The following is a 25882-nucleotide window of genomic DNA, read 5'->3' on the forward strand; positions in this document are numbered from 1 at the left end:
ACTTACCAAGTTTTGAGAGAAAGTGAACTATATAAATGTGACAAAAGCTAAAATTTTCAGAAGATAATGTTCTCTTGAATAACATACCTGTACATGGAATTGGACGACATAAGTGGATTATCTGTGTCATTATAGTTAAAAGACTCATATTGCAATATGGAAAGATGAAGGTAAGGCTCCACTTACTCAATGGATTGAAGACCGGTTTACACCATCTGTGAGTCGATTGCCATAAATGCAGACTTTGTGTGGATAAAAAAAGATAAAGGAGGCCCTGGGGTTTTACTTTGCTAGTCGTAGTTGACTTTAGGGGGTGGCACTCATCTTCATTTCTTTAAGCCATTGAGCCAGTGCTGTCAGAAGATGTTTCTGTGGTCATGTGGCCAGCCTGACCTCATGCCACAACACGAAGCAGAAGGACTAGGGGGGACATGATAGCAGTGTTCCAATATCTCAGGGGCTGTCACAAAGAAGAGGGAGTCAGGCTATTCTCCAAAGCACCTGAAGGCAGGACAAGAAGCAACGGGTGGAAACTAACCAAGGAGAGAAGCAACCTGTAACTAAGGAGAAACTTCCTGACAGTTAGAACAATTAACCAGTGGAACAACCTGCCTCCAGAAGCGGTGAATGCACCAACACTGGAAGTTTTTAAGAAGAAACTGGACAGCCATTTGTCCGAAATGGTATAGGGTTTCCTGCTTCAGCAGGAGGTTGGACTAGATGACCTCCGAGGTCCCTTCCAACTTTATTATTATTATTATTATTATTATTATTATTATTATTATTATTATTATTATTATTATTATTATTATTATTATTATTATTATTATTATTATTATTTACATGCTTTCAGACAACTGGGGTAAGTGATGGGAGCTCATTCTATTGTGCAGTGGTGGGACTCAAACCACAGGAGTTTAGACCTTCTCCTGTGTCTTTTAAGCCACTGAGCCAGTGTGCCTCTTGTATGGATACATGTAAGGAAATATGGGAGCAATTTATACAAAGTACAGTAGTTTGAAAAACAATCATATAGACACTTCATGTTTGCATTTGATAATTCTATATAGAATTGTAACTTTATTGTTCTAATAACATATACTCTATACATTATTTTTTCTGTTGTATTTTTTCCCCTTATTTTACAAGCACTTGTGCATTTTTTGATAACGTATTTTTGTGCTTTGTTTACTTTTTTTCTTTTTCTGTCATTATTTTAAAAGCAATAAAATGTATTTAAAAACTACAGCAATATTATTGTATTAGAATTTGAACTTGCCTTCAAACAACCTCATTTATTTTAAATCATTTAAAATAAAGCAAAACAAAACCAGACAAAAACAAGCAGATAAATTTATACAAATTCATGAGGACAAATACACAGACTGTTTTTATTGTGGAGCAAGAAAAATTAGAAACTTCTGCTTCTTCTAGAAATGAAAGGGAAAAGGCTGTTTGTTAGTTAATTAAGCATTGGAAGCCCTGAATCAGTACACTTAGCAGATAACCAATTTGAGACAGAAGGATCTTTGACTGACATTCTGTACAGTCAGATATTAACTAGCTTAGAATGAACAATTATTGACTGAATGACCACTCTTTGACTCCAGACTCACCAGCGTATAAAAGATCATGCAGAAAGCATTTGAGAAGACCAGATGGCTTTAAAAAACAGTGCAGAAATAATGATAGGCTTTAAAATACACAATGAATGTTCAGCAATTGGAGTGGCTGATGTTGTGGCATATCTCAATGATTCTTTACAAACATGCAGTCTGAAATGAGTTTCACAACTTTGAATAGATGCTGAGAATACAAAGTTGTTTATTGTTTTTCTAAATGGCTTTCATGTCTCCTACCAAAATGAACTATAATCAATCAAAATTATTATTTCTTTGAAACCAGAGTTTGGTCAAAGCTAATCATATGAGTGATCAATATAAGTAAAAGCTAAGACAATTTTATGTAATATTTATGCTGTATAATTGAAAATGCTATATTAATTGCATATTGAAAATATCCAATGTCTCCATTTTGAAACGTAATGCACGCATGGGGAGGTTCCTAAACCGAATCTCTCACTATTGGACATGCAGGCAGACTCCTGCTTCTACTGCAGGTGAGGAGCTCCTAGAATAGATCTTATAGACAAGAGGGTTAGTACGTTTTTTAAAAAATCAGTTTATCTTAGTATCAAAGGTTAAAAATCAGAGCTAGTCCAAGTTGCTCCTTGCCTGAAGCAGAGCAACAAATGGATACTTAATCATGGCAGGATAGTTCCTCTGACACATGAGGCAGAAAAATCACAGAAGTAATCTTTCCATCGTGGCAGTAAAAATACAGAACAGAAAAAACAAAGGAAAGCCCCCATAAATAACTAACAATTTACTTCCTTTCATCCCACCCATCTTCTGTTTAAAATAAGATTCACTCTGCCTACTGATAGAGGTGGCTTTACTCTAGATTCACAGGCATATATTCGTGCAAGAAATTATGTGTAAATAGAGTGAATAAATACAATATAGAAGATGGCTTGCAAACTACACCTGTTTAAACCAGTTTTACTTAAACGTTTGGAAACATTTGATAGTTTTACATGGGAAGCATCCCTAGGGGACAGATAACCATCTCCCTAAATAAGTGACTTAAACTGAACCTGAACTAAAACCATAATTCTGCCAAAATATTTCTCTAAAAATAAATCTGCTGCCAGACAAAATCAACACGAACATACATGCTTTATAATTTAAGGTAAGTTATCTATTAGGTATATAAAAATAATGGCTATATTCTTACTTCTTTGCAAAATCTACAGAAATAAATTGAGGCAGCCATTTTCCCTCACAGTTCTAAAAACTAGAACTAAATCCATAGACCATTGGATTACAGGTAATCCATTAATTGCAACCACAACTGGAACCAATATTTCTATGGTTAAGCAAAGTGGCTGTTAAGTGAGCTGTGCCCAATTTTATGATCTTTTTGCCATGGCTGTTAAGTGAATCGTTGAAGTTGTTAAGTTGAACCACATGACCATTAACCAAATCGGCTTTCCCCATTGATTTGCTTGTCAGAAGCCAGCTGGGGAGGTTGCAAATGTCAATCACATGACCCTGGGATGCTGCAAACATTGCAAATGCATGCCAGAGGTCAAGCCTGTGAATTTTGATTACATGACCACAGGGATGTTGCAACAGTCATAAGTGTGAGGACCATTTGTAAATCACTTTTTCAGTGCTATAATTTTGAATAATTGCTAAACAAATGGTTGTAATTCAAAGACTACCTGTAACTATCATGTATAACCAGTACAAGCCAAAATGGATTAGAGCTGTTTTCCTCTAGGCATTTAAAAGTAAATCCCATTGAATAAGATTTACCTCCAAACAGATATAGTTGACATTTTCAGAGGTGTCCTTTAAGCATGCGCTGCTTTTCCTTCAAGTACAGAGATATAATTGGGTTTAATTTGTATAGATGCCAGCACCTGTTCTACTAAACACCTTTCATATCCATTAAATATTTTTTAACTCCTAAACCAAAATAAGAAACCACAAGAAAAACAAAGCTGTAGACAGAATGATTGCATTCTTGAAAACTATAACAATGCAACAATGGTGACGAATTGCCAGGTTAGCCTGGTAGAGATATGTTGTTTGGTTCATTTAAATCTTATAGTTTTTAATTAAAAATGCTTCCCAAATTAAATTCAGCTGTGGGTTTTTAAAGGGGACTACAAGAATTATATTTGTGTCTTTAGAATGGCTATCATTTTTATCTGCAGTTGTAGATTCAAAACCTAAATGATTGTCTAAAAAAAGATAATTTTGAAGAAGTTCAGTCTCAAATATTTTGCAAGATAGAAGAATATTTGACAAGGGGCCCCTGGGTTTCTCATGTTTTTTTTTCTATTAAGGATTCTAGCAATGATGTGGTGAACAAAAAATTAGAGATGCCCTGCTAAGAAAAGCTCCTGTCAATTTTCTTTGGTGGTAGCACTATTGAAATTACAAGTATCACAAACTTCTAATCCTTCTGTCTTGCTCATCCTTTTTTCATCTGAACTCTTCCTTTCCTTTTCCATAAATCTGTCATTTTCTTCTAGCTAACAGCTGCCTTTCTAGGCCATGCATGGCTGATCTAGAGTAGCCATAAATGGGTTGTTGAACTGCTTTCTTCATCTTGAATCTTGGATTCTCTGCTTCGCCTTTCTGTTGCTGCCTTCCTTCTTTGGTTGCTTTTCCTGAATGACCAATGCATGTTCAAAAAATGGTGCTAGTAAGGTAAAATTTACTCCATGTCCTATTCAAAGCAGACAGCTATTAGTCAAATGTGCCCTAGAATGAAGACATGTACATAGCTACTCTTACATAATGCAAAATAAGCTTGTTAGCAAGAGAGACTGATAAGACTCATTCATAACACTGTCTGAATAACTTAAAACTAATGTTTACAAAAAGATACAGGCCCTACAGAGCTATACAAAAGTGAGTTATAATACAGAAAAAAGAATGAGGTCCAGGTTGAGTAATAACAATCTTGGCCGAAGCTGTGTGCAGATGCAGAGCTTCTGACAGAAAGGTCTTAATGAAGGCCTTGGTAGGAGTAAGAAATGGGTTGTCTTGTTCCAGGCCTAACAGTGAATGTATTTAGAGTTCCATATTGTGGACTAACGTGGCAAGACCTAAACAGAAGAAATATAAAAAATATCATCAGTCCAGTAGAAATTCTTAGCAATAAATTAAGACCAGTGATTCAATTAAGCGATATATTTCATTCTAAGTACAAGGAAAAAAAATAAAGAAACTTTTCAAATCAATATCTGAGATTTTGTTAGTGAGATAGCCTTTGATTATCAGAAACACAAACAGTGAATATGAAATATTTAATACAGATATTTTTGGCATAATGGCTTTCTCAGCTAAATGCTAATAGAGTTATCTTACCAATATAAATAATAATGTAGATGGTTTGAATATTTTTACTGCTATTTCAAAAATAAATAAAATGCTAGTTTACCTGGAGACAATAATTCTTTTGAATTACCTAAGTTTCTTAGTACCCATGTCTTCTCTCTAAAGCTGCACAGGTCAAACAACCGTCCACTAGCAATACAGTATTTCCCTCTCAACTAAGATCTTGGTGATTTTGACAGTGATCTTAGCTGTAGGAACAAGTGTGGAAGAAGCAGACATTTGGCTGAAGTGGTAGCCATCTGGTCACCTGACTGAATAATAACTTGATTTTAAATGGAGAATACTCTACCTAGAGCACTGTAACTCTAAAAAGTGGGGGGGGGAGGAACAGATCACTTATGTTATAGTGGACAAAAGAAATTGCAGAATGTCAACCTGACTTCTGGCCAAAATATTTCCATGCAGTCCCTTACTCACATTTCAACTCCTATATTTATGACAAATGAAACATACCTGCCAGAGGCGATTGCGTTGGTGGAATAGTCTCCATTTTGGCTTTTATACTGGACATCATTGACAGAAGTATTGTAAGTTATAATTTTTCCAGGTATTTCCAAGGATACCCTTCGGCCCTGTGTACTATTGGGATTATTTCTGTGAGAATAATTTGCTCGATGAATACCTTCCACAGCTGAAGAGTTGTAGCCATAGGAGTTAGGTATGCTCATATTGCGAGCAGGCATAGCTGTCCTACTATATAAGTCATCAGTCTCTGATAGATAAAGGCGTTTTTTAATTAGGGGGCGGCTATTGGAACAGCTACTAAGGTAATTGGAGGTATAGCTGTCACCTGGATAATGGTGACTATAGTCACTTGGCCTTTGGACTGCTGATGTCAGAGAATAACTGTTGCCATAGTTATAGCTTGAGTTGTTGAAGTTAAGTTGCATATCTGAGATCTGAGTATCTGAAGACAACTTTGGGATTTCAGAGGTATCATTGCTGAACTCTGGTGGTGGAGGAATTATTTCATAATTGAATCCTTCCACCTCATCATTTTTAACTGTATGGTTTTGGGGTGGAGGAAAAAAATGAAAAGGAATTTCGGATCTGCTCAGTGGATCTTGCTGCTTCAAGTGACTGGAGTTTGAGTTTTGAAGCAAAATAGGAGAATCACACTTATTTGATGAAAGACTTTGAGACTCGTTTGTCTCCCTGAATTTCAGTGTACTCCTGCATTGTTCAGTAGCATCGGAGAATATTTGTGGCATATTTTCACTTTGTCCTGACAAACTCCTGATATTGTTGTTGGATGCACTTGATCCATTACACTGCTTACTTTCAGATTCTGCCAATAAGTCCTTGTGTGGGGACTTTGGGACAACCTTAATAGTATTGGGCTTTGAATTGCTATAATAAATGGTGGATAACCCATTCTCTGATTGGCTGCTATTGTTCGACTTGAGCTGAGGTTTCTCCAATAAAGAACTATTATTTTGAGAGGCAGAAGCAGAACACTTGCCTCTATTGGCCCGCAGTTGTGCAGCCAGAAGAAGAGCCATTGGAGAGCCTTTTTCTACTTTTTCTCCTGTAACAGGATGAAACAGAACATCACTGCTCAGTTGCTCTGCATTCCTAGATAGCTTGGCTGTTGTTGAGGGCATGTTCCCAGTAAAATCTCTTTGATTTTCATTAATACTTGAACTGCTGAGTCCATCATATGTAGCTTGGGAAGAAGTTGCAGAGACAAGGCTGTCAACAGAGTCCGATTTCGACCTATGAGTCTTATATTGCAGAGAGAGATCCTTGCTGGGAGAAGCAGTTTGTGTGGGTAATGTAGTCTCAGAATTAGAAGAGGAAGATGTAGCTGGAGCCAAATGTTCACTTTTGGATTTTAAAGATGAAACTGGTGGCCTGCATGTGTGGACAGAAGCACTAGGCATCGTTGGTTCTTTCTCTGTACCTTCCAGTTTTGCTGTTGGAAATTTCAACTCACCATTATTGACCTTATTGCCAGAAAACTGAAGAGTAACTTGTTTCCTTGTTTCTGGATTATGTCTCAGGTTTGCAATTGCGAAAGGTGGGCCTCCTTCCTTGACTGGAGACAATAAAGCTTCTAACTCCTCTTTCAGTTTCATAGCACAATTTCCTTGAGTGGTCGGAAATTTGTCTGCAGTTGAGAAAGTATCTTTGGTGAAAGATTTAGTTGGAGAATTATTGGCACATTTCTTTTCTTTCTTTTCATTCTCTGCTCTTTGTGATAAGCGTGTTTTTTTCACATCATGCTTAACTAGTTTGAATTCATCTGTAGTAACATTGTTGATATCAATATCTGTACCTTTAGATTTGGAAAATGTAATTTTTTCAGTTGGTCGGTCTTCCTTTCTGCAAGTTGAGAACAGCAGGGTTGACAGTTCATTCTTCAACTTATCTAAATTGCAACGTTCGTTCCAAATATCATCATCAGACGATGAATAACCTGGAGATGAAAATTCTGTTCTTTCTTCAGTGGACCAGGATAAATTCTGTTGTTTCTTCAGTGGGCAGATTTTGGAATCTGATGTTTTAGATTCTGTGACCAAAGCAGAATGCTTTTCCGTATTAGTTTTGGCTCTAGCTTCTGCCTCTGAGTGAACTATGGTAGCAGATTGTACAGTAGGTAACAGAGGACTGTGACTGTCAGGTGTCATTCTAGGAAAATGTTTTTTGGGGCTGGAGTCTTTATCTCCTGAGAAAATAGATGATGTTCTCATGGGAGTAGGAGGGGGTACTTTTAATGATTTGGGAAAAGTGAGATGAGGGTCTGGGATGGACTGTGGTAACTGTGGTAACTCCTTGTGAATAGGTGTTGCTGGAGAATTGAGAGAAGGATTATGAATATTTAGAACAGTCTCTGATTTCCATTTGGACACACCATTTGAGAAGAGTTGTGTATGAACTGGTAGTGAAATTGGAGGAATAGAAGAAATTGCAGTATCCATAAAATCAGGAAGAGGAGGGGGAGGAGGAGGAGGAATGAAGTCTGGTGGGGTTGGAGTACTGGGAGAAGAGACATCGGAATATGGAAATGAAGGTGCAGCCATTGATGAAAGCCATGGAGCTGGCAATGCTGGTGGAGGTGGAGGTGGAGGAGCCATTGGTGGTGGAGGTGGAGGAGTCATTGGTGGTGGAGGTGGAGCTACCATAGAAGGTGGAGGTGGAACTACCACAGAAGATGAAACTGGTGGTAGGTCAACTGAAAGTGGTGGTGGTGAAGGAGGAGGAATTGAGGGTGGTGGTGGAATGTAATCATCATCCAAATAATCCTCCCCAAATGCCTTTGTCCTCAGGTCAATTACTGAATTGTACTTTCTATAACTGCCATTAATTTGAGAACCTAGGAAGAAAACAATACATACATATATAAATAGTTATATTGCTCTCATTTTACACTGTAAAGACTAAACTTATTTAAATGAATATTTTCTGTAGGACCATATTGAGAAATATATTCAGAAGGTCTTGAAAGGAATCAGAGAAAATAGCCTCCCCTCCCCACCCCACCCCCCGGGTCAGGAAAACTCAGAAAAAACTCAGACATGTACAAATACATTTATAATGCCTTCCATTTTTGGTTTTCAAGTTATTTTCTTTAAGATGCTACAGCAAGTTAACTGATGTTTTTATAATGGAAATGGAAGTTTCAGTCACTGATGCTTTTTCTAATTTAACAAGTGAGAAGCTCTTTAGGGGAAACTCACTTGGGCCCTAAGATAAACAGAAGAGGCAAATTATGAAAGGACATAATCACTACTGCAGCAACTGCATCAATTTTTTCTATCACACTTAAGAGAGCAGTGTGTGCTCATATGGTGACTGGAATCTCTATTGAAAAATAAGAAGGTCTATTCCTGTAATAGGAGGCATATCTGTAATTTGCAATTGAATCTGTTTCTTTTGATGTTGGAGAGCAGACTTCTGCAACCTGCCTTTCCCCAAATGAATCAGGATTGCAAAATGTAGAAGGCAAAATCCCAACATGACCAGGGGACATTCTGGGTGGTGAACCTTGAGCTGCATCCCTAAACATCTGTAGAAACCTATGTTGGGGAAGCTGCCATTGCATAAGAGCCAAGCTAAAAGCAAAGAGCTTCTGCTCCCATGGGAAGCATTAGTTCCTGATCACAGATAAGAAGCCCAACAGATGACACAATTTATTCTGGATAGCAGCAGCAAGGAACGTTTAAGTTTCTCCCCTGCTTCTGATGGGTTTATAATAGCCACACTTTTCCCTACCAGATTATTTTTATTAAATACCCAAAAATGCATATATGTTATTTATATACTGTACATGTATGTGAAATTTAACATCATGCTCAACTTGGCTTTAAAGGATACACCACATATATTAATGCAACACAATGTAGAATTCATATAAAGCAGAGAGATGACATGGAAACACATTTTCCCCTCTCAAAATCACTTCTTCCCAGATATTTTTGTATGGGACAGGAGGATAATTTCATTGATGGGGTTTCTTAATGACAGGAATAATAGTATAGATGAGAGAAATGTTCAGTTCTCCGCCTAAACTGTGCTTTAATAGCCTATAATGATTAAGTAATAGAAGAATTACTCAAAGTGTGGTAATAGAAGACATCTACCCAATTTATATTTTAATAGAAGAACAGTACTAAAAGGAAGGACATTGAGGTGGGGACTTAGTAGGATGGGTCTAAGGAGAACTTGGGGTCTCCATATCTGAATTATTGCAATGTGTTCTATATGGAGCTGACCCTGGAAACTACTAGTACAAATTGCAGCAGCACAAGCAGTAATATCAGCCTTTCAGTATGCTGATGTGTCACCAATACTAAACATGTTGCATTTGTTGCCAGTTGACTTTTGGGTGCAATTCAAGGTATTGGTTATTACTTATAAAGCCATTTATGGCATAGGATCTAGATAACTGAAGAATCATCTATCTCCAACTGTTTCTGCCTATCCGGTTCGTTCTAGCAGAATGGGTATGCTCCTGGTTCCTTCTATTAAACATTGCCCTCTTATGGGGCTGAGGAAGTGTATCTTCTCTGAACTGGTTCCTGTTCTCTGGAACAGCATTCCCCCCCCCGAGATATAGCATTCTCTCTATGGGGCTGTATGTTTTTTATTACTAATATCTGAATCTGTCAGAGTGACAGTCTATATTTGTAGTGCTGGAAACACTAAACAAAGATTAACAGCCTACAGATGTTATGCTATTAAGAGAACCTGGTTTAAATCATTTAATTAAAATTAATTCCTTGTTGTAATATAAAATTCTAAATAATAAGTGTTAACAATGTGTGCTCTTCTATATATTTTACACATTCCAAGTCCTGCACAGATGGGGGGGTGGGGGGAGAGAGAGAGAGAGAGAGAGAAGCAAACTAATTTGCCAATGATAAAAGGATTTGGTTCCTTCTAGAGCAGAGGTCCCCAACCTTTTGGGCACCAGAGACCGGTTCTGTGGAGAGAGGTTTTTCCGCAGACCGGAGGGGGTGTGGTTTTATGTACTGTCTGCATCCACGGATGGGGCTTTGCTTGTTTGCACGGACAGGTTTCTGGCATGCCATGGCCTGGTGCTGGTCCATGGACCGACGGTTGGAGACCCCTATTCTAGAGATCTTCCTGAGTTAATAAGTTATCATTAGTTTTGAGGAGAGAGAAAAATAAGAAAAGGATCCTGGCAACAGAAAGGGTGTACACCATAGCCCCAAATCAACTCAGATCAGTTCAGTTCAATGGCAAACCAAGTCTGATATATTAGTCTACCATTGTAAATGGCACATTTAGTGCTGCTTGAATGATCTACAAAAAAATCTTTAAAAGGAATACCATAATTATTTATAGTAGCTGTTATATGAAACTACACACAGCACCCCACTTATTTGGTATCCAGGAAATGTTCCTTCCAGAGATGGCACAGATACTGGAGCTTTAGAGGCTGGTAAGCCTATAAGGAGTTGCTCTAAAGAAGAGCAAACAAAATACATTTTTTCTGATTCACAGCAAATGGGGACTGTAGCAAAGTAGGTCTGCTCATTAACAAGGAAGTAACTATAGATATTTTAAAAAGTTTGCTAATTGTCATGGCTACCTGACTACAGAAACTAGCTGAACTTGCTTTTAAGAGGCTGATTTAAGTTAATGATAACTCCCTCAATTCTGTGCCAAGCCTTCCTGTTAGCAATGCTAAATATTTTCCATTTGTGATGAATGTTTTGAAAGGCCTTAGAATGGGAAGACCAGAAAACTAGAACTGCGCTCATAATTTTAAAAATAAATAGTGAGAGTTTATTTAAAAAAGAAAACATGATGACAGAATGTGGGGGCATTGAAAAGTTATTAGATAGCACATTAAAAACATTGATTGTCTTCTAAGTGACTTCCCTTGTGCCCTATAGATTTGTTGAACAAAACTCATTTCCCAAATGCATGGATAATGGCTCTGCACTAAAGACCCCAGTTAAAGAAAATGTGACCAAGAAACTTTGTGGTAATTAAGAGCTGACACTGACTTAATGGCATGTAATCAATCAATCAAGCAGACAAACACATATTACATATGATAGAGAAGCAGTTTTGTAAGCTTCATGGTTAAAGACATTTCTTTACATTACTGGCATTCTGGGCAATAGGTATGCCAAGTTTAACTGAGCATTGTAGTGCTGCATATTTGTCACTAAATTTAAATTCAGAATTTAAAAAAATCTGGAAGGTTGTTAGCTATTATCAGTTATGGAATACAGGTAGTAAGATTCTTCTTGATTGATTAAAACTGCCAAATGCTAGGATATGAGTTGACACACTGATATGCAGATCCTTCTTGGTTCAAACCCAATCAGTTCTTCTTTTAAGCAGATAATATCATATAGTAATTAAATATACAGATTATTTATGTAGGGAGATTGCTCTGCAACAGGGAGGTTGTCACAGCAACAACAATCCCAATGATCCCACAAGCCTATCTTTAAAAAAAAAAAGGGATCTAACAGCTGGCAACCTGGGGGGTAGCAACTCCAAGGCCAACAGAAATTCCTTGATGACAACTACTTTCCCCCTTCCCCTGCCTTGAGATTTGAGCTGGTACCATACCCTGAACCCACTTTTCAGAAAGGGGAAGCCCTCCTCCTTAAGGCCTCAGCCAGGTTTCAGTAACATATGCCAGGCGTCCTTCTCCTCCCTGATAAGATCACAACTAAGGGAGCTTTATTATTAACCAATCTGGTATTAAGCAGCAACAATAAAAAAATCCAGGCTTCTGGAAGTCTGCTGACAAGGCCTGGGCTGGACCACAGATGATTAGAACCCATCATCAGTACTAAACACAAGGAAGGCCTTCCCCACAAATGGACCTCACTCTGTCTCCCATCAAAACATCCCATGCCTGTCACCACCATCATCAATACATCAATGTATTGACTTCTCTACACTCCCCCCCTCAAGTGTCCATCCCCCCGCCAGCTCCAGGCTCCCAGCTCTCCTAGCTGAAGATCCTTCCATCTGCTCCTGCACATCAGACATCCCACTGCCAGCCCAAGTTCCACTCCAGGGCAGAGGCAGCAGTGGAACTACTTCAACATTTACCAGCGCAAGACTACTTTATGGACAAAAATGGAAGGACATTTCAATCCCCACAATGGACAAATGGCTGCAAAAGTTGAAGGATTTAGCAGAGATGGCTAAACTGTCTGCTTTGATCAAAGAAAAAAACACAAGTACTTTTGTTTCTGTTTGGAAACTGCTTCTGGACTTTGTGCTTGAGGTGGAAAAAAAATGAAACGTTGATTTTGGGTTTTACTGATTAGATAGATGTGTTGTTATAGAAATGGCTAATTTATACTAGTATATAAAAGTAAAAAGTTGAAGTTTGATGTTACTGTTTTCTTCTTCTGCACCAGAGGGAGTCGAAGTCAATGCTTTTTTTTCTTTTGTCCCTTATTTTTCCTACTATTTGGTTTTGTATTTTTATATTTTATATTATAAATAATAAAAAAGTGTAAACAGTAAAAAAAATTGAAAAAATAGAAAAAAGAAAAAAACATAAAGAAGATAAATAATATAAAGAACATTTACCATCATACTACTATATAGACTATAAAAGAACAATTTAAAATACCCAGGTAAGATCTAGTGGCAAAATTCTGTCATTCTTGGTGGCTTACAGTAATGTTCTGGAGCAAGCTCACAAAAACTGTTAAATTTTCTGGAATTTTGCAAGCCACTTGGGAACGCAACTGAGACACATGCCGAGCACACTACTCTGTGGCTAGCTGGACAGAGGTGGCAATGGAACCAGGTGTTCAATATTTTCCATCATGCCACTGTATAAACTGTAAAAGAACTATTTAAAACATCCACGGTATCCTCTAAAACTACAATAAAACAGCATAAATAATAGCAATAAAAGCAGTGCCGAGCCAAAAACAACAGTAAGCTAAAAACAATTACTTTTTTTTTAATGCTATGTCATAGTCACTATTTAAAGGTAATTACTTTAATAGGAATAATGGATCCTGAAATAAAAAATGATCTTTCTGTTCTCCTGGTAGATGGATTCCCTACTTACACCACCTAAAGACCCTTTCCATAAAATGTGGTCAACATCTAAACATGTTGCCTTTTGTTTCAGCCCTAAGTTTCTAAATGTGAATGATAGATTATGCAGTTTCACAAAAGTTCAGGAACACCACAAAAAACAACATTGTGCTAAGACTGCAAGATGATATACTGAAATAAAATTTATGATTTCACTGTCAAATGAGATAATGAACTATAGCTAAACTATTATCTATGCAGATAATAGATATGGTGAGCATGCAATCCCAGTTATCATCTTACCTGCAGGTAGCTTGTCCTCAAAGCTTTCTGGAACAGATGGGGTTGGTACAGCTACCCCATGTGTTTCTTGAGCATCCTGAAAAGGTTGAAAGATGGACTTTAAGATTATATAAAAAGGAGTAAACATAAATGCCTCATTAGACGAATCTAATACATGCACAAAAGCATACACATACACACACATACATGCACATAAACACACACACACACACAGAGAGATATACTTTACTATTATTTATTCCACTTTTAAAATATTTTTCTAAATATGCTAAAATATTTTTCCTGCAATATTTACAAATTGCTTATGGTTTGTATCACTGTTCAAGACCAAGACAAATATTATTTAAACTGTAGTGAGAATGCAAATTCAGTTCGTAAATCCATTCTGCTATATTGCTAACTCTCATTAGTGGAATCCACACAGTGCAATCTTTTAAACTTCCTCCAAGTTTTATAACTAGGATGCATCAACACACATAATTATTAAGTCAATCTAGAAAATGTAGAAATAATAGTTTTGCATTTCATCATGATTTGGAATCCTCGAGTATAAAGTCTGCCCGATAATGCTGTATCTATAGCCCTTCAAATAAAAAATGTTACGGATATTTATTCATCCATTCATTAATCAAATTATCACCCATCTCATAGAAAGTGACACTGGATGAGGTACAACAATGTTTTGGACAGAATCCAAGAAATTATGCAATTATTTTTATGGGTTCAAGAGACTCTAGACTAGTATTTCTCAAGTTACCATTTCCTAATGTCACATATTAAAAAGTTTTTGAAATCTGAGCATTGGCTTTCAAAAGCTGTACATCATGGTTTGGGTATGCTAATCAAAGAGGTCATTCAGTTTAGGGATATCCAAGTTCTTGAATCCATTTGAAGTGTGCACTTCTTTTGTCCTGGCCCATGGTATATTTAAGCAAATGCTATTCACATGAACAGTGGTGTGGACTGTGTCATTGACAGTCCTGGCTTTCAATGCAGTTATAAAATATTTTGCATAATAAGACAAGCACCACTGACAACATTTTTGTTTAATCTATTGCAAAACTTAAAGTATCTTGCAGATAGTTGGGATTTAAGTTTCCTCATCTTTTAAATCCAGCAAACTAAGTTTATAATTTTTATTTATTAATATCACAGCAATAATAATAAGCATCTGCCACATAACACTCCAGACTTAGCAATTGTTGATAAGAAAGACAAAATCTGGATAGAGAATGCTGTAGTACCTGAAGAGAGCAGAATCGAAGAGAAAGAACTGGAGAAAATCACAAACTATAAAGACCTGGAGACAGAAGTAGAACAACTCTGGCAAAAGAAAGGAAAGATAGTACTACTAATAATAGGCACCTTTTATGCAATCCCAAAATATGTAGAGCGCTATCTACATTAACAAAAATTACCATCAGTCAATTGCAAAAGGCAGCTTTATTTGGAATGGCTTACATCCTGTGATAATATTTTTAACACCATCAAACAACAATCTCCCCATCCCAGGTCCTTGAGAAGGACTCCTAGGTGGATAAAATGCCAAATCCAATCTAAACATTTGGCTGACTGTGCAACCAACTATAATAATAGTATATACTGTTAAAACAAATGCATTAATAATAGTATGAAGAAAGATTGAAATGAGTTGAGGGTGTTTTGTTTGGATAAGAAACAACAAAGAGGAAATAGGTGAGCCAGACAGATTACAGAGATGATGGGCAAATTGGCTTGGGGCTGAACTACCATTTTAAAGGTTACGTCTAGTTTATAGTCAACATTAGCAGTGTGTTTATAGTTCATCCTGACACTCTAAGCCCGAGGATATAGATTTAATGGTTATGAAAAGGTAGTTTGGGACCATTTTATATACCCACCATTCCTGCTACATGTTTTAAACTTCAGCTAATATCAGTGACAGTTGAAATGTCTCTTAATAGCTTAGAATGGTGAAACAGGCTTCTGCCACAATCTAGCCTCAGAGCAAACGTCTATTTGTCCCTACCCAACTTGAAACTTACTCTTGAAATTATCCCACAAAATAGAAGTTAATGCTTCTGCTGTTCTTTCAACATATGTTAATATATCTAAATTAAGATGAGTCAACCTTGTATTTCTTATGTCCCTAAATAAACTCAAAGAGTTACTTAGTACATTAAATTTCAGCTTCACCCAAATTCAACTGACCCACATCAAAGGCCAACCCTCTCAGACTCTTATTACATATATTATTCCTCAATCCCCTCCTAACCATGAAACAAAATGGCTTATAAGTTTTGGTAAATCCAAATGATCAATATGAGTATTCACCTAATATTTAGCAAACTTATACCAAATGGCAGCACTAATTGAACTTTGGTTGGTTCCCCAAAGTTATGTTTGGTTGGGGATGATTAATACCAAAATAAAAGACCATAAGTACAGTAAGTCCCAAAACTAAAGGATTTGTTCCAAAGTGTAAAAAAAAAAAAAAAAGAGGAGGAGGCAGTGAAACTCACTTGCATGTATTCATCAGGAGTCAAAACTGATTCAAGAGAGTCTTCATATTTTCCTATTTCTTTTAAAAGTTAACTAGGAAAATAAAGAATATGATCTTACACCTTTCAGGAACAGATGTCTAGAAATAGAACACTCACACTACTTTACAATTAATTTTATGCTTCCTCATTTCTGCTATCTATTAATTATTGTGGCTAGATGTTGTCTATTGTTATTCTCTGCTAGAAGTGAAAATGTCTTCTTATAACTGTATTTAATGTTTTATTGAATTATAACAAAAGGCTTCATTCTATTTTTTATAATAGTTGTATTAAATATTACAGTTAACATTAAAAATGAATGCAAATTATAAAAAAAATGCAAGAATAAAAAAAAATAGAAAGTGCAAAAAAGTGGAAAAAGAATAATATAGAAAGAAAAAGAGAAATTAAACATAAGACTATAGTAAAGAAAAAGAAAAGAAATATAAAGAAGTAATGTCCCCCCTTTGTTGGCATAAGTCTGGAAAGGCCTTTAATATGACAGACACAAGTTGTAAACTAACCATGATTAGAAGACTATGGTGATGTTTAGATTTTTATCCCACCTTGTTAATGTATATAATGTATATAACTTAAGGCAGCAAACCTTCTGAATATTCTGGCCCCCTATTTTCCCCACAATAACAATCTTCTGAGGCTGGGAGTGAAAGAGGACAACCTGGTCCAAAGTCCCCCAGCCGTCTTTCATGTCCATGGAAGGCCTAGAATTCATGGTCTCTTGCTTTCTAGGCCTGCATTCTAACTATTATTGTACAGTAATACTATTATACTACTAGACTAAATGGGATCTCTGCTAAATTGGTATCATTATCCTAGTATTATTCTAGTACTAGATTCCTTAGAACTCTAGATTCCTGTTTCAGAGTGAAACAATGTAATTCACTAGGAACCTTCAACTTTAACCACAGTTCATAGGGAAGTGATCTCCTGCTTTGTTCATATCTTGGCTTATGTTCTTTTGAAGTGATTTGGAAAATTGGTGAAGTGCATTATACAACATTCTACTGTCAGCTACAGGTGTTAGAATGGGATCAATAAGCCACAGATATGCTGACACTGAAAGGGTTAACAACTGCTTTAAGGAGTAACTAGGAAATGAAACATCTTACAGGAATTTGGTGTTTTTTCTGTCTGAATATTTACCTGCTGTTCTGAATAGAAGGTTGGATAATGATTAAACAAAGCCTGGGCTTTCTAATGAGTATTTGCTATCTGAGGCAAAAGGCCAAAGTCTTTTGAATTTAGCAGAACATGAAAACTCTCAGATCAAAATGATAAAGGGCAAATAAAGAGTTAAAAACCGGGGGGGGGGGTAAACCAATAAAGTAATCACAATAAACCAATAAACATCCAGGGGAAGTGTGAAGAACCTTTTACAGTACTGTAGTTGCATTATTACCAAAAAAAATCCAGCTTTCTCAAAGTTCTATTGTATTGTTTTTAGTGTTCATTTGTGTTCATTCTGTTGTTTGTATGTTTTAGGGGCGGTATGTACATTAAGATTACACTAAAGGGAGGACTAATGGCAAAAAGTTTAGGAATCTCTTCTGTTCTAGTCTATGTCAGAACTGAGTACAAAAAAAGAGGCCTGAAGCCTGAAGCACAAAAACTTTGTGAATGCTCCAAAAGACTTGAATGGAGGCTTGAGAGATTCCAAAGGTAGTTACCAAATTATATTTTTTTAATATGACACAAGTATTGGCCTTCAATGGAGGGAGAGGCGGTCTAAACATTTAAGATGGTAACAGTCATGGTTGCTATTTTGATGTTTTTTATACCTACCACCTTCAGGTATCCTGAGAAAAGAGAAGAGTACTCCATTTAGGAGCAGAGAATATTAACCATATTGCAGAGAGTTTAGAGGATGACCTTGACAGAGAGAGGGAAGATCTATTACAAAGACAATGATCAGATAAATGTGCCTTAAGCCCACACAAAGAGACAAATTTATGAAAATATCTCAAATAGGCACTTTCTCCCAGTTAACATGAAAATAAAAGAGGGAGGAAGGGAAGCACATTTAGACTTGCAAGATTGTGTTAATACAACCACTATAATTAAAGTAGTGTTAGGCCTATGTGGTGTCTATTCTGTGATATGGTCTACCTTGTAGGGCTGACACATCTGACACATAAATCAATTCTAATTTTAGTTCCGGCTTCAAACACTATTTTTGCTAAACATGGTCCCAAGCAGCTTGCTCAAAAGCATTTGGCCTAGATGAAATTTCATCTCTCTGTATAAATGAGTTAAACAAAGCTTTGTGACCCCCAACCAGTGGTGGGATTCAGCCAGTTCGCACCAGTTTGGCAGAACCGGTAGCTAATTTTTTGTTGCCCAGGCCCAGAATGGACTTCTGGAAGCAGCATACACACACAGAACCGGTTGTTCACATATTTGAATTCCACCACTACCCCCAACTATTTATTTATTGCTAGTTGTATGCTGGTAAATCTTTAAGAAATGCTTATCTAAAAAAAGAAAAAAACCACCCAACATTTATTGATTAAAGCTGGCTCCATTGCCAGTACTGTGCCATTCAGCCACTGAACAGCTTTTCACACATTTTCAGAAACTTTAATAATCAGCTCTTGTGAGTCAGTGGGAGCTGGCTCTAGCTTTTAACTGCTTCTAACCTATATATAGAATTGCTCAACATTTTATCCATTGAAGGACTTCTATGCTCATTTGATGGTTAGTTTAGAAAGCTGGATAATAATCTGCAGTACAGATGCAGCCTTGGAAAACAACAAACCCATACCCTCTCGTCCCTCAGTCTTTTCTATTGTGCTAATTGTACTTGGCAAGTTCAGCCCCACTTTTTTGCAAATTATATTTTGTCTTTAACAGATAGTTATGTTCCTATTTTCAGCACAAATGTGATGTAACTATTGCATAGTCGTTTGAGTGAAATATGTATGTTAAAGGCTAACCTTTACTCTAAAACTTTATCATTTTTCTGTGCAAAAAATATTAAGACCTAAGATGGATTCTACTTCATAAATACTTGAGCCATAGTACATACATTTGTTACAGCTGCTTATGCCCAAAGAGCTTTTATTACAAAGGAAGTTATTTTCTAAGTACAGTTCATTTCTGGCCTGACAAGAAAATAAACAAAAATATCATGCTTGGATTAAGGTGAGAATTTTCTTACATAATTATATGTTTCCCAGCACTCCAAACCATTAATTGTACACTGCCCAGAGATACTCTGTAAGTGAAATGGATGGTCTCTAAATTTGATAAATAAATATATAAAGTAATGGGGAAACAATGACATATCGCAAGGTTCTTAAAAATAATGCTTGCAGGTGTGTCTAAAATGCCCTGCTATGAAATTCTGCTATGAAATTCCAAATGTACAAATCTTCAGACACTCCATTATTTGGGACATTTAAAATTCTCCAGGTAACTGCCTGAGAGTCAAGGCTGTATTTCAAGATTTAGAACAGTTTGCAGAATTGTATTGTGGGAAGTCAGCCCCTCAGAGAAAGAAATATTAAAAGGGCAGAAAATATATATTTCCTCAAAGGATCTTAAAGAGACAGAAAAGCATGCCCAGTTTTTCCTCAATAGCCCCAGGTCTCCCTCCCCCAAGCAGAAACTAGCTCTGTACAAATGCAGATGTGAACCATCCAGGAAGGTTGGAAGCCCCAGCTAGAAGATTAAGAAGACAAAGACACCTAAAATCTACATACCCCACCCAATAGGATTAACACAGAGATACCAACGGGCACACTCAGACTCAGGTTAAAGTTCATGACACAGGAAGTAACTCCAAACAAAAGGCTCCAGAGGGTATAAAAACCCACTCCCCACATGTGCTCAGCCCTTTTTTCCTCTTTTCTTCCAGACCCATCTTTCTGTCTGGCTCTCCTCTTCAATAAACTGCAACCTTCTTTCTAAAGGAGTCGCCATGTTGTTTATCCCCGGCTTGGACTGAATCATGATGAAGACTTTTCCTTCAACAGTATTTTATTAGGCACTCAGAAATAGTTAATTAGCTTATAATACTGCAAATTGTGCCAGATTCTTCTTTTAATGTTTGAATAGCATGCCTTTCTACATGGTGGAATTCAAAACACCATATGCTGAGATGCCATCTGTTCCCTGCTTAGAGTTGCAGGGAACAGGAGCAATTTCAGCAAAATCTGCGACTTTTTTGGAGTCTCAAACTAGAATTGATCTGGACTGCAACCTTCCTCTGTCATGGTTCTATCACTAGATGCAATTTTTATGTGACACCTGAGAAATTTCAGATCTCACGTTTTTTGTTTTTTGTTTTAAAGTAAAACAGGGTAGGACATGTACGTAGATAATGGCTTCTGGAATTCTTTCAAACTAGCTGTAGCCTTGTAAGGTGTCTGGGGTTTTTTTTGGGGGGGAGAGGTAATTCAGTAATATTGTATGCTTGGGGGGGAGTGTTTTTGCACTTGTTCCCAGGGCTTAACCAGTGTGTGTGTGTGTGTGTGTGTGTGTGTGTGTGTGCGTGCGTGTGTATGCGTGTGTGTGTATGTGTGTGTGAGAGAGGGATGCATATACATTACCACTGTTTGTATATTCTGTTTTTCCCTTGTGATATGTCTCAGTTTATATATATGTGTAAGATATCAGTGAAGAAATTATACAGAAAAATGGGTAGATATTTCAGTAACATAGCTATCTGAAATATACCTCAAAATCAGTCATGAAGCTCTTACAGGAAGGAAACATTTTGGAATGGCCCACATGCCCCCCAGATTTGAACATTATTAAAAATCTATGAGGGGATGGATCTTGAAAAATGCAGTCCAAATTTCTGCATCTGTCACATTCACTATCTTCTTAATTTTGAATCTGTAAACAGCTATAATTAAGTATAATATGCATTAAAATCTTAAAACATGTATTGTGTTAATTCAGTATAATGTAGACATTATATTAGCTTCTATTTATTTAGAGATTCATTGAAACATATACATTTACCAGAGGTACTTAAATCTTTGCTTACAATTTGATGTGTGTGTGTGTGTCTGTATCTGTGTGTGTCTTTGTGTGTGTGTGTGTGAGAGAGAGAGAGACAGAGACTGTGTCTTTGGAGTGGATATATATGTTAATATTTTGAATATATGTGGGTCTAATAAAGATGGGTTCATATATGCTGTCTCTATCTCTACATAGTACCGAAAGTTTGCAAAAAGTGGGCTCCTTATGGTTCTTTTTGGGTCATAGGTCAAAGAACCATATTGTTTAATTCTAAAAGTGTTACAAGCTGCTGCCCAATTGCCTCTCCCAGAAGGTGATTTAGCGGGGGGGGGGGAATTCTCTACCCCTGCCTTGATTTGATCCAACCTAGTTTGGAACTGTATCTTTCTTTAGCTGGCTTCTCCTGCTACATTAGATTTCATTCTTTTTTGTTCTATCATCCTACTGATGATAAAAGATGGGCAGGCAGGCAGACAGAACATAATTTATTTCCAACATTCTGTCGGGTTGGAAAGAATAAAAAAGGTCAGGAAAACCAGTATTTCAGGTTTGTGGAATCTAAACCAGCCATTTGAATTTATCAATCATCTTTTCAGTCAGATTTTCATTATGCTAGTGCTGGAGGTTGGATTTGTGTCGCTGATAACCAGGGCTTTTTTTCTCATAGAACGCCCAGAACGGAGTTCTGGCACCTTTTTTGGATGGAACCTTGTAGGGTAGGCAAGGCAGGTTGTATGACGTGTGTGAGTTCCGGCACCTTTTTTTTTTTTTTTTTTTTAGAAAAAAAGCACTGCTGATAACATAAGACATTCCTCATTACATTTGATGAGGCTCTGAAAGGATATGAGGGAGAAGACCTTTTCTGCCAAGCTCCAAGATCATGGTTTCATCCTGTTTATCCTAAAGGAGATCCCTCTGGCTCCATTGCTGTTCATGGAATAATTGATAGTTATGAAATTTGATTTGTACTAATGGGTTTTGAAGCTGTCATTTTAGCTGCTAGATTGTTAACTGGGGATGCTATTATAGCACAAGTTGGAAAAAGTTTATTATATCAACAGTACATTTTTTTCATAATTGATTTGAACCTTTCTCTTTTTTAAACGAAAAAAAGAAAGAAACCCATAGCTATAAGTAAAAATACTTCTTTTCTGGTATAACGCAAAACCATGTCTTTAAACCAGGGTTCAATAAATTCTAATGGTCTGATTCACACATAAGGCTAAATCATAATAAGTGCTTCCAAAACAAATTTAAAATAGGCTTCCCAGTTTCTAAACTGTGAGCCAGAAAGGCAGATGCCAAGTTTGTCCCAGGCTAGGGCCAAGAAGCTTCATTCTTATAGGGTATTTTCGTACAATAAAACAAATGGGCTTCTGTCCAATGTTGGGTGTACACAGTTCCTGTGCAATTTCAAATATTGACTCACTTCTACATTCAAAGCGGATGGTAAAACCTTCATTCCTTTCTGGGGTAGAACTGTACAGAGGTTAAGGCCTGTATAAGGAAAAGTCTCAAGGTCAGCCATTTCCAAGAATGCATGAGCTGAGACTCACGTACTTCATAGTTAAACTCATTTATTAAATTTACTTATTATTTAAGAACTTACCTATGTATTTTGTAAAAATGCATGACATGAAGCCATACCGACCTCTTCTCTTTGGATTTTGCTTTTTTTTTGGGGGGGGGGGAGAAAAGTACATTGTACAGGATGGAGGTAATGTCAACTCTTTATTTACCAGCTCTTTTCTCCTTTCCTGATCATATAATTGTTCTTAGTGTTCTCCTAATGAAAAAGTAATTGCCCATGCAAGCCCAAAGAAAATAGATGAAGCACATCTTAGATTAATCTTTAGGGATTTTTGTTTTAAACATACACATATATACACAGAGTGTATACACATATATACATACAGTACATGCAGATACATACATACACATACATACACATATATTATTTTTTTTATTACAAAGCAATTGGAGATATGTCAGTCTATTTACTTACTTAGTAAGTCTGAAAATCTAAGTCTGCATATGGTCATGAATTGTTTATGTACTGTATATATATATGTAGTCACTGATGCTTTCTGGGGGTTCAAAAGCTGACATAATTTGAAAGTGAATTGCCCCAGAATTTATTTATTAGACTTTTATCCCAGCCTTATTTTTTTGGACGCCTCAAAATACAGACATAGCTAATGCTCCTGCCTCCTATTTCCTCACGTCAACAATGTTGTGAGGTAGATTGGTCTGAGAGAAAATGACTGGGCCAAAGTAATTCAGTCAGCTTTCATACCTAAGGGAAGATTAGATCTCAGTCTCCTGATTTCCTGCCACTTTTTAAATAGAAAATGGAAAACAAATGTGAAAGTCTTAGCACATGTAAACATGCCAAGTAAGCCTAGAAATTACAGCTCTATCCAATGTAACTTCTTTTCTCTGTGATGATGTCACATTGGGTAGAGCTGTGATTTTTGGGTTTTCTTACCAAATAACATTTCAAAGGCATTTCCTATCTGCTAAGAGATACTAACTTCCCTTGGAATCAAATAATTCCTTGTTTTAGTGAGCAAATGCCTGTCATAGCTTCCTTTGCAGCTTCATTGCTTAGTTAAGTGATATATATCTTGCCATAAAATTGAAAATATACAAAAAACATCAAGTTGGGGAATTCTGGAAGTTGAAGTCCACATGTCTTGAAGCTGCCAAGATAGAGAAACACTGCTATAGAGAAAAGAATTGGAAGCACACAAACATATTTTGGGAAGAGACTTTACAGATGGAGCCACAATGGAGAAAACTTTCTTCCTTTGCACAAATCCTTAATACTAGAGATGAGGCACAAGGAATAAAGCCCAGGAAAAGGAGTTCAAACCTTCAATTTTTTTTATGGGAAATGCCAATACTATTCAGAGTTTTAAAAGATAAGTTGTAATTCTGAAGTATGGCTAGAAAAGAATTGGCAGCTGGTGCAGGTTTGTTTATTTATTTTTAATAGTTTAAATTGTTCCTGCTATAATAATAATAATAATAATAATAATAATAATAATAATAATAATAATAATAATAATTATTATTATTATTATTATTATTATTAGTAGTAGTAGTAGTAGTAGTAGTAGTAGTAGTAGTAGTAGTAGTAGTAGTAGTAGTAGTAATAGTAGAGTTGGAAGGTTCCAGGAGTTCTAAATAAAATCTTGGAGCAGACTTCAAAGAATATCCCATGATATTGACACTGAATTAGTATAAGCTATATGAAAAGAAGAAGTAGATACTGACAAGAGAAAATAATTAATTTGTTGCTGACTCATTCAAACCTGTATTTTTTAATGCCCATTGACTAATAATAAAGGTAAAGGCAAAACTAACGCCCAGTCAGACCTGTTTAAAATAAGAGGGTAATACTAGATATATCCACACCTCAGTCTAGAAAGCTGCTTGTCTGCTATGAATATTACATACAAAGCCAATGCATAAGGAAAAAGATAAGGATATTTTCATATTTGCTAAGCAACATCAAAAAGAAAACACTGTAAACTTCCTCTTGTAGAATTACATGAATTGAGAGGTAAATATGTGTACATATAGTGAAGTGCCATTTTAAAAAAAATTAAAAGTAACCAAATACTTTTGAGTAGAAGAAAGGAATACAAAAGTATTTATTATGAGCCATTTCCTCTTCAGAATGCTGCTCCTAGTTGTATTTAATGCAAGACACCAAGTCAGGGAGAATCTGTTTGGTGTGTATGTGTGTGTATGTGTGTGTATGTGTGTGCATAAATCAGTCAAGATGGTGGCTATGACCCCATAACTTAAAGATTGCAACACAAACAAAAAGTTGGCAGGACTTTGATCATTGATTCACAGCCACCATTTTGACTTTTTTTAATTCACTCTACACATATCCATGGATATTTCTGAAGCATGTGCACATTTTCAGGGGGAAAAGCAATTCTCTGAAAAAAAATTGTAGTAAAAAAAAAAAAAGGAAACAGATTTTTTTTCTGCCATATCTGTCCCCCAAAGAGAAGCTCCTCCAAATTTTCCAAATGTTCTTTCTTTGTTAGAAATATTTGATTGTAAGTTTCACTGAGTGAGGGTCATAGAGGTTGGAGTAGAAAAGAATAAACACCAGGATCCACAGGCAACAAGTAAGGCAGGCAAATGTGTCCTGTCTTATTTAATGCCTAATATCAGTGCTTTTTTTCTATTAAAAAAAAAAAAAGGTGCCGGAACTCACACATGTCATACAACCCGCCTTGCCTACCCTACAAGGTTCCATCCAAAAAAGGTGCCGGAACTCCGTTCTGAGCATTCTATGAGAAAAAAAGCCCTGCCTAATATTGTCCAGTAAATAAGTGGAAAGATAGGGAAAAAGGTGTGTGACTGAGGTTAAAGTTCAGAGCCTATCCAAACCTGAGAGTAGGCAAATTCAGGAGATTATTGGTGTCAAAAATTAGAGCAAGGTGTCAGTTCCTAGTAACCATATAAATAAATATTCTACAGGGGGATCTGTCCCCAACATGGTCCTTCAGGTCTTTCAGTGGTTCTCCCTTTGTTACTCTAATTGAGTCCATCCATTTTGCTGTTGGT

General features: G+C 36.5%; 1 protein-coding gene across 1 annotated transcript in view; it reads right to left on the minus strand.

Moving 5' to 3' along the window:
- Positions 1-3900: 3900 nt before the first annotated feature.
- CUNH6orf132 (chromosome unknown C6orf132 homolog) overlaps positions 3901-25882 on the minus strand; it is a 39065-nt gene continuing 17083 nt past the window's right edge. The window contains exons 3-5 of the mRNA XM_015821344.1: positions 13779-13854; positions 5430-8292; positions 3901-4684 (exon numbers count right to left, since the gene is read on the minus strand). Of these exons, the coding sequence (XP_015676830.1) occupies positions 4585-4684; positions 5430-8292; positions 13779-13854 (3039 nt within the window). The 3' untranslated portion in view covers positions 3901-4584. The remainder of the gene's footprint in view (positions 4685-5429; positions 8293-13778; positions 13855-25882) is intronic.

The sequence above is a fragment of the Protobothrops mucrosquamatus genome, unplaced genomic scaffold (assembly GCF_001527695.2).
Source record: "Protobothrops mucrosquamatus isolate PMUCROS unplaced genomic scaffold, P.Mucros_1.0 scaffold1310, whole genome shotgun sequence".
Classification (NCBI taxonomy): domain Eukaryota; kingdom Metazoa; phylum Chordata; class Lepidosauria; order Squamata; family Viperidae; genus Protobothrops; species Protobothrops mucrosquamatus.